A 13,165-nucleotide genomic window follows, 5' to 3' on the forward strand; every position below is an offset into this window, starting at 1 on the left:
AAATAGTATCAAAGCTGGCAAGGCACCAGGTGCCCGTTTGCACTCCCTTAGCCGGCTATCTCCCTTTGGCCGGCTATACCTCCTTTGCCAGCTTTGATATTGTTTCCAAGGCACCGTAGGGTCTGCTTGGAGACTACCTATCTGACGAGGAAAATCAAAATTTTTTTGATGGACACTGGCATGTGACAATGTTGCAACCACAGCGCGCGCACATAGACGAGGTGTGAATACAGACTAAGCAGAGGTTCGGCTCTGGCTGTTTTGGACGTATTTTGAGACGTTTTTGTCGGGGTTTCTATTTTGTACCGTTTCCCGTTTTCTATCATGGTTTGGGCGCGGACATGATAGAAAACGGTACAAAATAGAAACCCCGACAAAAGGCGCCTAACAATACGTAAAAAATGTCGGAGCTGAACCTCTGCTTGGAGAGTATCAAAGGTATGAAGTTACTACTGTAATCTACCTCTACATTGGAGAATACATTGTCATGAAAGAAAGACCATATAAGCTCATCAGTCTTATCTCACAACGAGTGTAATCTATCTTCTTTCCAGGTTCAGGGTCTCAGGGCGACTTGTTTATAATCATAAGTGAGTTTGTGGAAGAAATCGGCGCTTTGTTCTCAATCAAAAGTTAGATTTCTTTTGATTGTTTTGTATGTCTTTCAAGTGGTAAACTTTGATTTGTGACACCATCATTTAACTGACCTTTCGAACGACTAAAAGAACGCTTCAAACCGGGCTTAAGCTACCGTATATCTGCTTGGTGGCCAACGGTCTGGTGGTTTATAACCCATGCAACGTGAGGCCTTCCCATGTGCGACACCTCTTATGTTAATCTACTTCAACATTGGAGAATACATTGTCATGAAAGAAAGACCAGGTAAGCTCAACAGTCTCATCTCACAAGGAGCTAAATCTTTATCTTCTTCTCCACTCTTGTTTTAGGTTCAGGGTCTCTGACGACTCGTTGTCATAAATGAATTCGTAGAAGAAATTGACGCTTCATTTTCAAGGTAAAGTTAATCATTTTTTTTTTCTTCTTCTTCTCGATTGTTCTGTGTATGCCTTTTGAGTGGCAACCTTTTCTGCGTGACGTCTACCTTGATTGACGTCGACCAAAAGGACCGGGCTTAAGCTACATATCTGCTTTGTGGTCTAGTGGTTTATAACCAATGCAACGTGAGAGCTTCACACGTGCCTAGCCCGACCCTAACCCTGCCTTGTTACAGCCACGTGTCATACACAGCTGACAGAAAATCGATCTCTCAAAGCTTCTGAGCTAAGGTTTGTTTGCCAATCTTTGCAGCCCAAGACATTGCAATCTTACGTCTTAACGATTTGTCTTAGGTTTCTTTCGTCGTTGTATGCTTAATTTGAGCATAATTGACCAGTGGAAAACGTTTAACGAGTTGTTGAGATTGTACGTTTTTACTGACTCTACAAGGGTCCATTTTATAATCACCTTTTCTTATCGGCGTTTTCTTTGAGGGAAGATAAAGGTTCTTGTCTTAACCTTTGTCCTTTTGTCAAGCAGATAAAAACTTGCTAACACTTCTGTGTGGCGTTTTCGCTGACCGAAATTCCTCTGTTGTCAGGGCAAAAATGATGACCAACCACCCGAATGTGTGAGTAGCAAACAACGTAGTCATCGATAACTTACTTATTTGTTCCAATTCTGATGATTAAAAGGATTTGAGGTTTGGACAGCAAACCTGACGATCGATACTGTGAGTATTTGTTCGGCTAGGCGTCGGTTTTTGATGACTAAGTCTTTTTGCAGCAGCCAAAGTTCGCTGGTTATGTCCACACAATGTTATACAAATGGTTAACTAGAAAAATAGCTACTTATAAAATTCGGAAAATTTTGGAGGGACTTAAGAAAAAAAACATCTCACAAGTAGTAGCGGAAAATTAAGGGTAAAACTTTTTAAAAAGGAATTCTGGGATCGAACGTTTATACACAACATTAGGGTAAGTGTATGATAATACTAAAAGCAAAGACAAAAGAGCTACAAACTTTTCCAATGTCTCTTTTGAAAGTTTAGATTCAGAGCGACTTAAACCGTGCAGTATTCAAATCATTGGGCAAAGTCACCGCAACATTAGTTACGGAAAATCTTGCCTTAATTAAAGTGAAGCAAAGGTTACTCCATCCAATCACTACAAAGGTCATCCTCACTAATTAGAACAGACGTTCCTCGGAACACGTCAGGCTGTCCCCCACGCGGACAATGCCATTCTACCGTAGCCATGGTTACAATCATCTGATTGGATAAGCTAACCTCAAAGGCCATCTGGGACAAATGTGCCCGAACACGTTTTTTTCTACCGTCCGCCACCTTTGTTTGCCGACCTTGTGTGCTGTCGCCAAGGACACTATCTGCCGTGTGGTCAGTTGATGGACCGGAGTTGGCAAAAGGTCAGATGAGCAATCTCAGTTTGGTACTGTGATTGCGCAATCTGGAAGCAATTGTTCTTTTGTCTTTGTCTTTCCGCACATAAAAGTTACATGAGGTCAAGGATATACCGCATACTGCTTAAGGACACTGTTAGGGATGTCTGAACCAAAAACGATTTGACCAGAAAACCACAGAGTTTGACAAGTTTGGCAGTCTTCAGTCTACCAGAGTTGAACTCTGACTGACTGCTAGCGCTATGTCCCAAAATGTGGGTCATTTTCCATGAGGAAGGCCAAAGTCTGATAGTGCATGGCTATTTCGGTGTGTGTTGCTAACGTTAGAGACTTAGAGAAACTTTGTGTATTGAGAAACGTATATTAAACGTATATCACATAAAACTTCCGTCCCATTGATATTAACTATCCACTCACACAAACAAACAAGTAAACAACAAACAGTAAAAATGCGACCTCCTCCACGTCGGTGCACTTCTGGCTGAGGAAAGAGGTCTGCATGGCAGACATCTCTCCCCGCTTGAGGTTCACTATCAACCCTCACAAACACACAAATAAACAAACAGCTAAACAAACAAACAAACAAACAAACAAACAAACCTCCTCCATGTCGGTGCGCCTCTGGCTGAGGAAAGAGTTCTGCAGGGCAGACAGCACTCCCCGCTTGATGTTGACCACCCAGGTCTCATCTTCGGCAGACGGGCAGATCTCAGGGATAACGCCATCCTAAATACAACATAATGAGATTGCAAGAATTATTTTACTGATAATGAGAAATGAGAAAGATTTATTTGTAAAACGTGAAAGCCCATGGGCTGAATTGTGTAATACATTACAAGGGAGAGTGCTCACATGTCGTCGATATCAAGATAACAATTACAACAGCTTATGTTCGTCATTAAAACAACAACCACCAAACACGCGTTTTGATTGTTGACCTGTGAAAAGTCTATGTACCTTCAGTTTGATTCTAGACTGTTTACAGACTATAACGAGGATATCCTACTACGTTCGTCGAATCCCTCTTGGAAAGTAGAGCAAAGAAATGGACGGACTAAGGGAGGTGGAAGAAGTGGGGAAAGAGAGATGAGGAGGGAGGATAATGTGAAGAGAGAAAGGTTAAGGCTCTATCATTAAGAGGGAGATCATGATGAGATAGGGAGGATAAGCAGGAAAGATGGAGATCAGGAGAGGGGGAGATGAAGAGAGAGAGAGAGAGAGAGAGATGGAGGGTGGAGGGAAAATCGGGATGTTTTTGAGACGATACGTCCCTTACCTAGAAAGAGAATCGGAGATGAAAAGAGAGGGACGGCGTTAGAGCAAGGAGAGAGAGAGAAGAGAGAGAGAGAGAGAGAGAGAGAGAGAGAGAGAGAGAGAGAGAGAGAGAGAGAGAGAGAGAAAGAGAGAAAGAAAGAAAGAGGATAAGAAGGAGAGGGAAGATGGTGATGTTTTTGAGAGAATATGTTCCTTACCTGGAAGGAGAAGCGGAGAGGATGTCTCTCCAGCGCTCTCTGGAACTCCCTCTTGTTGGAGGACGTCACCATTAGAGCCTGGCGAGAAGCTTCCTTCAGATCCACGTCACTGAGCTGTGGGAGGGGGGCGCAACACAAGGTCAGCTGGGGCAAGGTCACTCTTAGAAACGTGTGTAAAAAGTGGAATTTTTAACAGTTTCACTGCTGATTCATTTTTAGAATATTCTTTTCGGCTTAAATGAACTAGGATGTGGATACTTGTAACATTGAGTTTTTTGTAAAACAAAAATAGGTAAAGGTCAAATTATCAAGTTTTGACTATGAACGGAATGAACAGATTTGAGACTTGGAACGAGATTGATTGACGTACCCTGAGGACGAGCTCGCACTTGGAGAGCACTTCCAGGTCAACTGTGGCGGCGATTTCCAAACCGGAAGTTTCGTCACTGCTTCCGACCAGCTGTGTCGTTGTCTTTGCATCATATCTGTACCTGTATGTGCGGCCTATTCTGTAGTCGAGAACGTTGCTTTCTGTAAACAACAACAACAACAACAAACAATGTGAATAAACAAAATAAACAGTTGTTATTGTTTTATGAAAAGAGTCTCTTTCTATTTCATCCGAACAAAAGACATGTCTCTAAAACACTGTATAAATCCTGCAAAAGTCTTTGTGTATGAATTGGAAGAAAATTTTGAATGCAATCTTATATATTGTCTTCAGGCTCCACCTTTAAGGCGTCGCCAAAAAAGTACTAAGAGACATCTAGCGGTTTTTATGTAAAGTACAGTACAAGCGCCCACAATGGGCAAGAAAAGATGACGCAACAAGTGCGGGCCCAGCTGTTAAAACAAAGGACATTTAAACAAAGCCAAGAAACAGCATTGAAAAGCCATTGTCCTCTTGCTTCGTATTCTTCCTGACAAGATTGTAAAGCCTGAGTTTAGTAAGATGAAATGATCCATGATACATGGTACTCGTACATAATACAGATACATAGGGGCAAATAATCTCGAACCAGATCCACGGTGCGTTATGTATAGTATCAAACTCCCCATCTGCTTGGAGATTAGGGGCAAAGACGTTCTATGAATTTTGGTGCTTTTTGAATTGGTGACGAAAACAAGTTCTCAAGTGTCTGCATGGGGGGGGGGGGGGGGTCCCGACAATGCTTTTGCGTTAAATTCGGAAAATCCGACAACGCATTACGTTAAATTCAAGAATGCTGGCAAAGCCGAGTTGTCAATAGTTCAGGAGATACAGGGAATGAGACGTAAGATTACTGTCTAAAGACCAAGTAAATCGATCCATGGTACATGATATCCATACAAATTTATGGTCGGATTTGGTCGAGTGTGCGATTGGCGAAAACAAGTTCTCAGGTTTCCCTAACGTAATCCGCCCTTCTGTGTGTTATCTCTCTAAATCCGTAAATCCCCATCAAGAATCACAATGGCGACGTTTGCTTTATTTCTACAGGCTGTCGACACAAGCCGAGATTAGTCGATCACCCAGGTCGAACTGAAGAACTGAAATTTATTCAAAAACCATCTAGAACTCGTCCATGACGCGTTTTGTACAGCTGACAAGTCCTTTGTCCTTATTTTGTATACAGGTCTTGTTTTCCGTTACGGAATTGTTCTTTGTGTCTGTAACAATAAGCGATTTTGCCTCGTCAGCAGAAAAGGTCGAATTTGGGCAAAGACAACTGGGCAATTCCTTTTTTCTTCCATTCAAATCAAACAAGTATTTTTCAAGCTCACAAACCTCAAACTATAGCTATAACAAGCCGAGATTAGTCGATCACCCACGTCGCACTGGAGAGCTATTCAAAAAAGCATCTAGAACTCGTCCATAGACATTTTGTACAGCTGATAGTTCCTTTGTCCTTATTATTATGTACAAAGGTCTTGTTTCCCGTTACAAAGTTGTTCTTTGTGTAACGATAAGCAATTTTATCTAGTCAACAGGTCGACATTGGGTAAGGTTTAAGAGCACCACCTGGAGCATTAAAATCAAAGCCATATTTTTCAAGCTAAGACCAGATAGTCATAGCGAATTGTGTATGTCTTATTTGTGGTGGCTTCTAAGTTTTAGCATGTCTTGGGTCTCTTTTTTATATAACCATGGCGAGGCGCCCAGTGAATGAAGAAAGACGCTTATATACAAAAGGAGCGAACAAACCAAAGATCTTCTATCTACACAGAGATTCAGTACTGCGACAAGGAAAACCGGAGACAATATCCCCGAATTTCTGACAAACACCGTCCGCAGACTAGACCAACCAGTTAGGCAAATTCGCTCCCAGGTTCCCCCCGAGGTATTGCATCACTTTTCTGGCCAGTCGCCATTTTCAAGGGGAAGACACGCTCAGAAAACTTTATGCATAACCCGCAGTGCATAACCCGTATCCATCTTCTATCAAAACGGTTGCACAGATTTTGTTCGTCTGTTTTTTTACATCTTTTATGACTGTTTTCATTTCAATATCCAATTGAAAGACATTCATAATATAGTACAAAGACAGAAGAATAAGAAGACGACACAAACGCATAACAATAGGTTCAAGACTTAAATCCAAGCAGATGTGAATAACCATCCAGTTCTTTCTACACGTTGTTGCAAAATTTTGCAGGCTTAGTCAAAACGTTACAAACTTGCAGTACCACAAAGATGAACCATCAAATGTAGTAAAAAGGACGCGTAAGAACTGAGAATTGCCCAGGCCCTTACATCTACTTGTAGATAACTTGAAGATTACACCAGGCGACCATATGCTCCCCCTCCCATTGTCTACCCGACACTCCGTTCCGCACGGGCGGGTTTTGGACGGTAGCCGAGACGCGGCATCGGGGACTTTGCTCTCCAAATTTGCGGCGGTCACCTCCTATTGTCCGGGCCTGTTTACCTCCCCGTAGCACCTCCGCGGTGCGCAATTAAACAATTTCGTTCCCCCAAGGGAGACTCTCTATCAACAATTGCTTCCTACAGTGTTAAAATTACCTCTATAAAATCACGAAGTATGGACTTGAAAACTTCTATCATTATGTAGCCACTATCAGCACAACTAGCGACAAAGTAAACATGAGACGTCACAAAAAGATAGATAAAAAGTGACCACCGTTATCTCCCTGTACCTTGCCCCCCGAGTTTACTTGTTACCGATGTGTCAACATTTGAGGCTCCGCACTTTAAAATCTCAGAAACGGACTCTGAACGCAGAAACATTCCTGACGCTACAAGCCAGGAACGATGTATCCGTGGTTTAAACGTTTCCCATGTGTGCGTGTTTAAAGTACTGAATAAAACGTTACATGATAAAGTTATAAGACGTACCTGTACAGTGTCTTGAGCACTGGTCGTCTGTGACGGACGAGAGGGGCACTGTAACAAAACAACAAAAACAGGAACAAGTTGTTACATCAATGACTCAATATTTGCCCTGAACTGATACACTAAAACATCAGCAAGTTTTATTACCGATTGCGACATCGTGTATGTAACAATTACGGCCGTGCTGTATGTTGTTGCCTTTTTCGTCGGACGCGAACCCTGCCAAAAGTTTGACAAAACTGATGGGTTGTTTTTTTCCTAGTTGTTTTCGCCCCAGGGCTTTGTGGCACACAAGGCGTTACGCAACAGCAGAAAACTCTAACACACAAAGGCTTGTGGTTCTTTTTTAAGGTAACACCCTTCTGTTTTTCATGGCCGTTTTTAGATTGATCCCATTGCATGGCTTAATGATCCATCATGTGGGAAGTATTGTTCCCCTAAAAGGAACCCTCCCCTGCTGCGAGACCTCGCTAGCTCGGCGCGAGCCAACTTCGCTCCGTCATCAGTTTTTCCCGTGACAAACAACAAGTCCGAAGCCTCAATTGTTTGCCCGGGACTCACGCAAGCGATAACGCCTCAAGATAACGCTTCTTCTACGACCCAAACGTCTTAGAACGCTTCACTCAAGACGGGAATATAAACCTCTAAAAAAATCTGCATTGTTCCGAATTATGTCTGTAGTTTGCGTGCGGATTACTTCTAGTGGTTGGGTCAGAGTCCAAGGTATTTAAGTGGCCTTTGTCACAAACAGCTGACAGGGTGGTATCAGGTACCCAGATTGAAAACAGGCCAGGCCGAGACGACTACTGGCGCGCTCCTATCCTACCGTAAACATGGCTAGAAATATCTCCTTTCGTAGGCTGCAACTCAAGATTTGCTTTGCCTGAATCTTACTGTGTTTTTTCACGGGGAGAGAGCAACTTTGTTTTCAGGGCAGGAAGTTTACGTCCCCCGAGGTCTTACAATGCGGGCGCGCGCTACCCTCTCTCTTCACAAGCAGTTCCTACCACTGAATAAAAAGTACGATCACGAAAATAAAAGAACAAAGTCACTTACCGGAGAAACCTCCGGCCACCAGGGCAAATAGGACAACGGTTCTAAGCTCCATTGTTCGAGCTATACTCCGTTCGGGCGTCCTTGCGATTCTGAGTCTCCACCGAATGATGGACCCGTCTCCAATGGTGGTTTTTATACCCGGCTGGTAAACAACCCGGGACCAAAGTCGGAGCGCGCTGATTGGTCGGCGGGGACGGACATTCTGCTGACAGCCGATCTCGTCCTGAGGACCAGCCTCATCCCGGCTCCTCATTGGCTGAGCCGTGCGTTACGTCACGGGTAAGGACGGGGGATTTTAGGCGGGAAAATGTGAAGATTATTTACTCTCCAAGCAGAGGTTCGGCTTTGGCTGTTGTTTTTTGTCAAACTGGAATACATCAAGAAGACAACACAAAATAGATAGCCCGATAAAAACGCCGAGAAGATCCTAAAACACTTCCTAAAAGACGACGGAACATCTGCTTGGAGAGTAATATTCTTTCTTTCTGTCCATGCAGAGAGGACACAATGAATTATCAACAGTAAAAGGGTAACACAGTCATCCCCAACTAGTACACAAGGTTTCGATACGACTCGCTACGTTTTTGGCAAAGAACATGGGTCACCCTTACTCCTCCCGATAGATGTGTTGGGTTCTTTTACGTAAAGGAAAGTCGCTGACATGACTAACATTCTGTTTGTGAGTATGAGTGTGCGTGCATGCTAACATTCTGTTTGTGAGTATGAGTATGCGTGCATGCTAACATTCTGTTTGTGAGTATGAGTATGCGTGCATGCTAACATTCTGTTTGTGAGTATGAGTGTGCGTGCATGCTAACATTCTGTTTGTGAGTATGAGTGTGCGTGCATGCTAACATTCTGTTTGTGAGTATGAGTATGCGTGCATGCTAACATTCTGTTTGTGAGTATGAGTATGCGTGCATGCTAACATTCTGTTTGTGAGTATGAGTGTGCGTGCATGCTAACATTCTGTTTGTGAGTATGAGTATGCGTGCATGCTAACATTCTGTTTGTGAGTATGAGTGTGCGTGCATGCTAACATTCTGTTTGTGAGTATGAGTATGCGTGCATGCTAACATTCTGTTTGTGAGTATGAGTATGCGTGCATGCTCTAGATATGATTATGTCACCTGTTCTTTCGTAAGACAAGATAAGAAAGAAATGTTTGCTTTAGGTGCAAACAATGATTCGCTTCTTAAAATTGGAAACAAAAAAACATGTATTGCGCAACGAGGAGAAACTTCGATGCAGAATGAAACTGCAACACGGCGTTTCGGAAAATGATTAAGTGAGAATGACTTTTGATTCACAGAAGAATTGTTAAGTAGGTCAACTTTGTTGTGTAGAGTTCTCAGAACATACAAGGTGTAAAGAGTATGCCGAGTTATAGAATGTACTACGAGGGGCGTGCAATAAGAAATGCCCCTGACCCACTTCCAGTTGTTTGATCTAGATGAAATGTTGTATGTGTAATGATTCATATCTTCTTGTGTTATGTTGCAAAAAGCAGTTCTGAACTAATTGTGGTTTCTGATTTACTGGTGTTTGAACTGAGTCAGGTGTGAAATGGACCAGGTGTGAAATGGAGCCAGTTGAGTGTCGCTCAGTGATCCGGTTTTTGTATTTGAAAGGACGCACACCAAAGGAGACGTTTGATGAAATGAAAGAAACTTATGGTGATGATGCCCCATCATATGGTCTTCTAAAACGCTGGCATCCTGAATTCAAACATGGTCGGAAGTCTGTGGAAACAGCTCCCAGACTCGGTCGTCCCTCTTCTGCCATTGATGAGGCATCTGTTGGAGGACTAACCTGGGGTGTCCTACAAAAACGGTATCCAGAGCTGCATCAAATGATGGGAGAAATGCATAACTCTGGGTGCTTCCTATGAAGAGAAAGACTAATAACTGTGCCAAGTTTCATTAATCTCCTGCTATGAGGAATGGGTCAGGGGCATTTCTTATTGCACGCCCCTCGTATATAGAATGTGGACGCGTTTTGCTCTTGCCACATATGGCTCTTTTTCAAATCGATGAAATATTGTCAGTTGTCTAAGAAAACTTTTGAAAGTTTGCCTTAGCTAAAACCATTTTACTCGTTCTAACTCACCTGTAAGCTCAACCTAGCATGACGAACATTATATACATGTCTATATTGAACTCTACGTCTTCTGCATTAACTAGTTGTCAGTGCCCGAAGGGGCATAAACATGGTCTTCCGTAAGTTCATTCATCAATTCATTCATTCATTCACTCACTCATTCATTCGCTTACTCGTTCATTCACTAACTCATTCATTCATTCTTACGAAACTGCCCTTACATACACCCAGTGCACAATGACGCAATGGAGCCGAAAGGTTGGCGATACAAGTCCGCGATCTTTGACCCGTCAGTAATATTGTACAATGTGTCAATCCTATCACAAAGTGTCCTTATATGATTGCGGCTAGTGTGGCATTAGTAATGAACCTGATTACCCAACTTCAGCTAATGGTAGTCAAAGTTTTAATAGATTTCCTGTTTCTAGAAAGAAATGCGTAAACGATCGCGAAAAAAAGGAATATGCGGATTACAAAAATGATTTCTAGCTACATGTAGAAAATGTGTAACTTACGTTACGTGTGTAGATGCTCAACAGCACATATGTCACGACGATATCTATATTCAAATATGTATTGATATTATTGTGCAATTCATTTTTTACCTACATAAGTTCAATCATTACGTTTATTTATGAAATCTGCTTAAGTTTGTGCTTGTCTAATCTTACGTAGCTTTTTTTGTGGCACTGTGATTATAAGTAATGATACTTGAGTGCCGCGCCAATATGTCCATGTCTTTGTTAATATATTTTCAATTACAAAAAATATCTGGCACGCTTGTTGCCAGTGCGATGCTCTCTAAGCAGAGGTTAGGCTCCGGGTGTGTTTTTTACACGTTTTTATTGGGCTTGCGGGACATAAAGAAAACGGTACAAAATAGAAAGCCCGATGAAAACGCATAAAATGTTTTATAAACACTCTGCTTAGAGAGAACAGGTGTGACAGGTAACTCTGACAGGTGGCCAAACTTTGCCCCTTCAGCACCGCGTGGGGCACGTCTAGAACCGTCATCAGGGGCTATGACCCTTGGCTAGATGTGGCAATTTTATCAGCTAAACAAACAAATAAACAAGCAAACAAGGAGGGACAAACGCTGTGTTAAAGTTCAGGAGGTCACAGGGAAGCAGCTACAGCTTTACACTACTCACTTTAAGGTCGGTTTGTAGAAATATTTAAGACATTTTGAATTCCTCATGAAATCATTTTTAAAGTCAAGAATATTTGAACTATGCACGTTAAGGCAAAAAAAGATAATAAACCAATCATTCAAATTCGATCTGTTTATCATAAATGTCCGCGTAAGTCGCACCATTTGCTTAGCCTTCCGACTGTTCGGTATATGCCAGACATATTGCCTGAAATTGCTTTTCGTCTGAGCTTTTTTTTAACATGCTAGCAACAATTTGACAAAAAATAACACAGCCGTAATTTCACTGAGATATACTAAATTGAACACGCATATGGAAAAAAGGACAGTCACACAGAACTGAAATATATGCCAAATAATAGTTACAAAAGCAACTAGATATGATTGTGGAAGAATCAGATTCTAAAATCGCATCCAGTAGCGAATATCATAACCTGGATGTCTAATCTTTATTGACGTGTAACGGAAATGTAATTAAACATTACATTTGCTCATTTTCTAATTCAGCACAAAATGACATGGCGATTTGGTAAAAAGGTTAGCGTACTTCCGGTCACTCTGAGTTTGATAGGAATGATTAAATGATTAAAAAGATGACCTTTGTGCTCTGATTCATCTGGAAAATCGACGAAAGGGGAAAACAACTCGCTAGAAAAAAAAAAACAGGATGCAGAAAGGTGTCGCATGCGCAAATAAAGCGAAAAAAAGTGATTTGATATCCGGCGTCGATTTTGTGGATGGGTGAGAAAACAGGTGTCGTCACCTTTACTGACTCCCATCCCAGCATAGTGAATCAAGAACCCTAAACTCAAGTCAAAACAGAACAAATTGTCATCTACAATTATAAACATATACTAGTATGTAACATAAATACCACAGCATGACATATACAAAATGTACATCATTGCATAGACCAACGACAAGAAACATGTTATCCACAATCTACTGACACGAAGCGCAGTGTCCTTGGACTTGACAAATGAAATATTTTTTTCACGATTCTGAAATAACCTCATGCATAGAAGCTGCCGTTTGGCGATATGATGAGGCGAATCGTCCTCCTGGTCGCCCTGTGGTTTGGTAGGAATGTAGGGAGATAACCTTTGTTCGTGCCTGTCCCCGGCTGGACAGCGTGGACGGCCGGACTTTGGACCAGGGTTGTAGACAGCAATCGTCCTTCTGTCCTTTGATGAATTTTTGCAGCTGGGGAGGGGAAAAAATTTGCCCATTCCGTACGCAAAATTTAACCCTCAAATGCAGGGAACAGCTTTTCATAGGGTCTAGATCTCAAAATTTTCCTTAGGAGCATGCTCCCGGACCACCTAGGTACGCTGTGCCAAAGCCATTCAAAATCGAAGGGACGGAAAATGATTTCTGGCTGGCTACAACCCTGCTTCGCTCCCGGGATGGTCAGACTGGTTCGGAGTACTCTCCAAGCAGAGGTTGAGTCGCGTAGATATAGTAGTAGTCGGAAAAATACTACTATATCTACGAGACTCAACCTCTGCTTGGAGAGTAGGTTCGGAGCGGATTTGGTATCTTTAAATGTGGTTTATTAAACATGTCATTAATCATTAATCATCACTTATATCATTAATCACATTGATAAGATTACAAGATATACAATGATTAGTCGAT

At 42.1% G+C, this 13,165-nt stretch overlaps 1 protein-coding gene across 1 annotated transcript in view; it reads right to left on the reverse strand.

Annotated features, from left to right (window-relative positions):
* LOC118431640 overlaps positions 1 to 8,545 on the reverse strand; it is a gene marked incomplete in the record, with an annotated part of 47,580 nt that extends 39,035 nt beyond the window's left edge. The window contains 5 exon segments of the mRNA XM_035842882.1: positions 3,016 to 3,141; positions 3,888 to 4,001; positions 4,258 to 4,418; positions 7,225 to 7,272; positions 8,278 to 8,545. Coding sequence (XP_035698775.1) covers positions 3,016 to 3,141; positions 3,888 to 4,001; positions 4,258 to 4,418; positions 7,225 to 7,272; positions 8,278 to 8,530 — 702 coding nt within the window.
* Positions 8,546 to 13,165: the final 4,620 nt, after the last annotated feature.

The sequence above is a fragment of the Branchiostoma floridae genome, chromosome 15, assembly GCF_000003815.2.
Source record: "Branchiostoma floridae strain S238N-H82 chromosome 15, Bfl_VNyyK, whole genome shotgun sequence".
Taxonomy (NCBI): Eukaryota; Metazoa; Chordata; class Leptocardii; order Amphioxiformes; family Branchiostomatidae; genus Branchiostoma; species Branchiostoma floridae.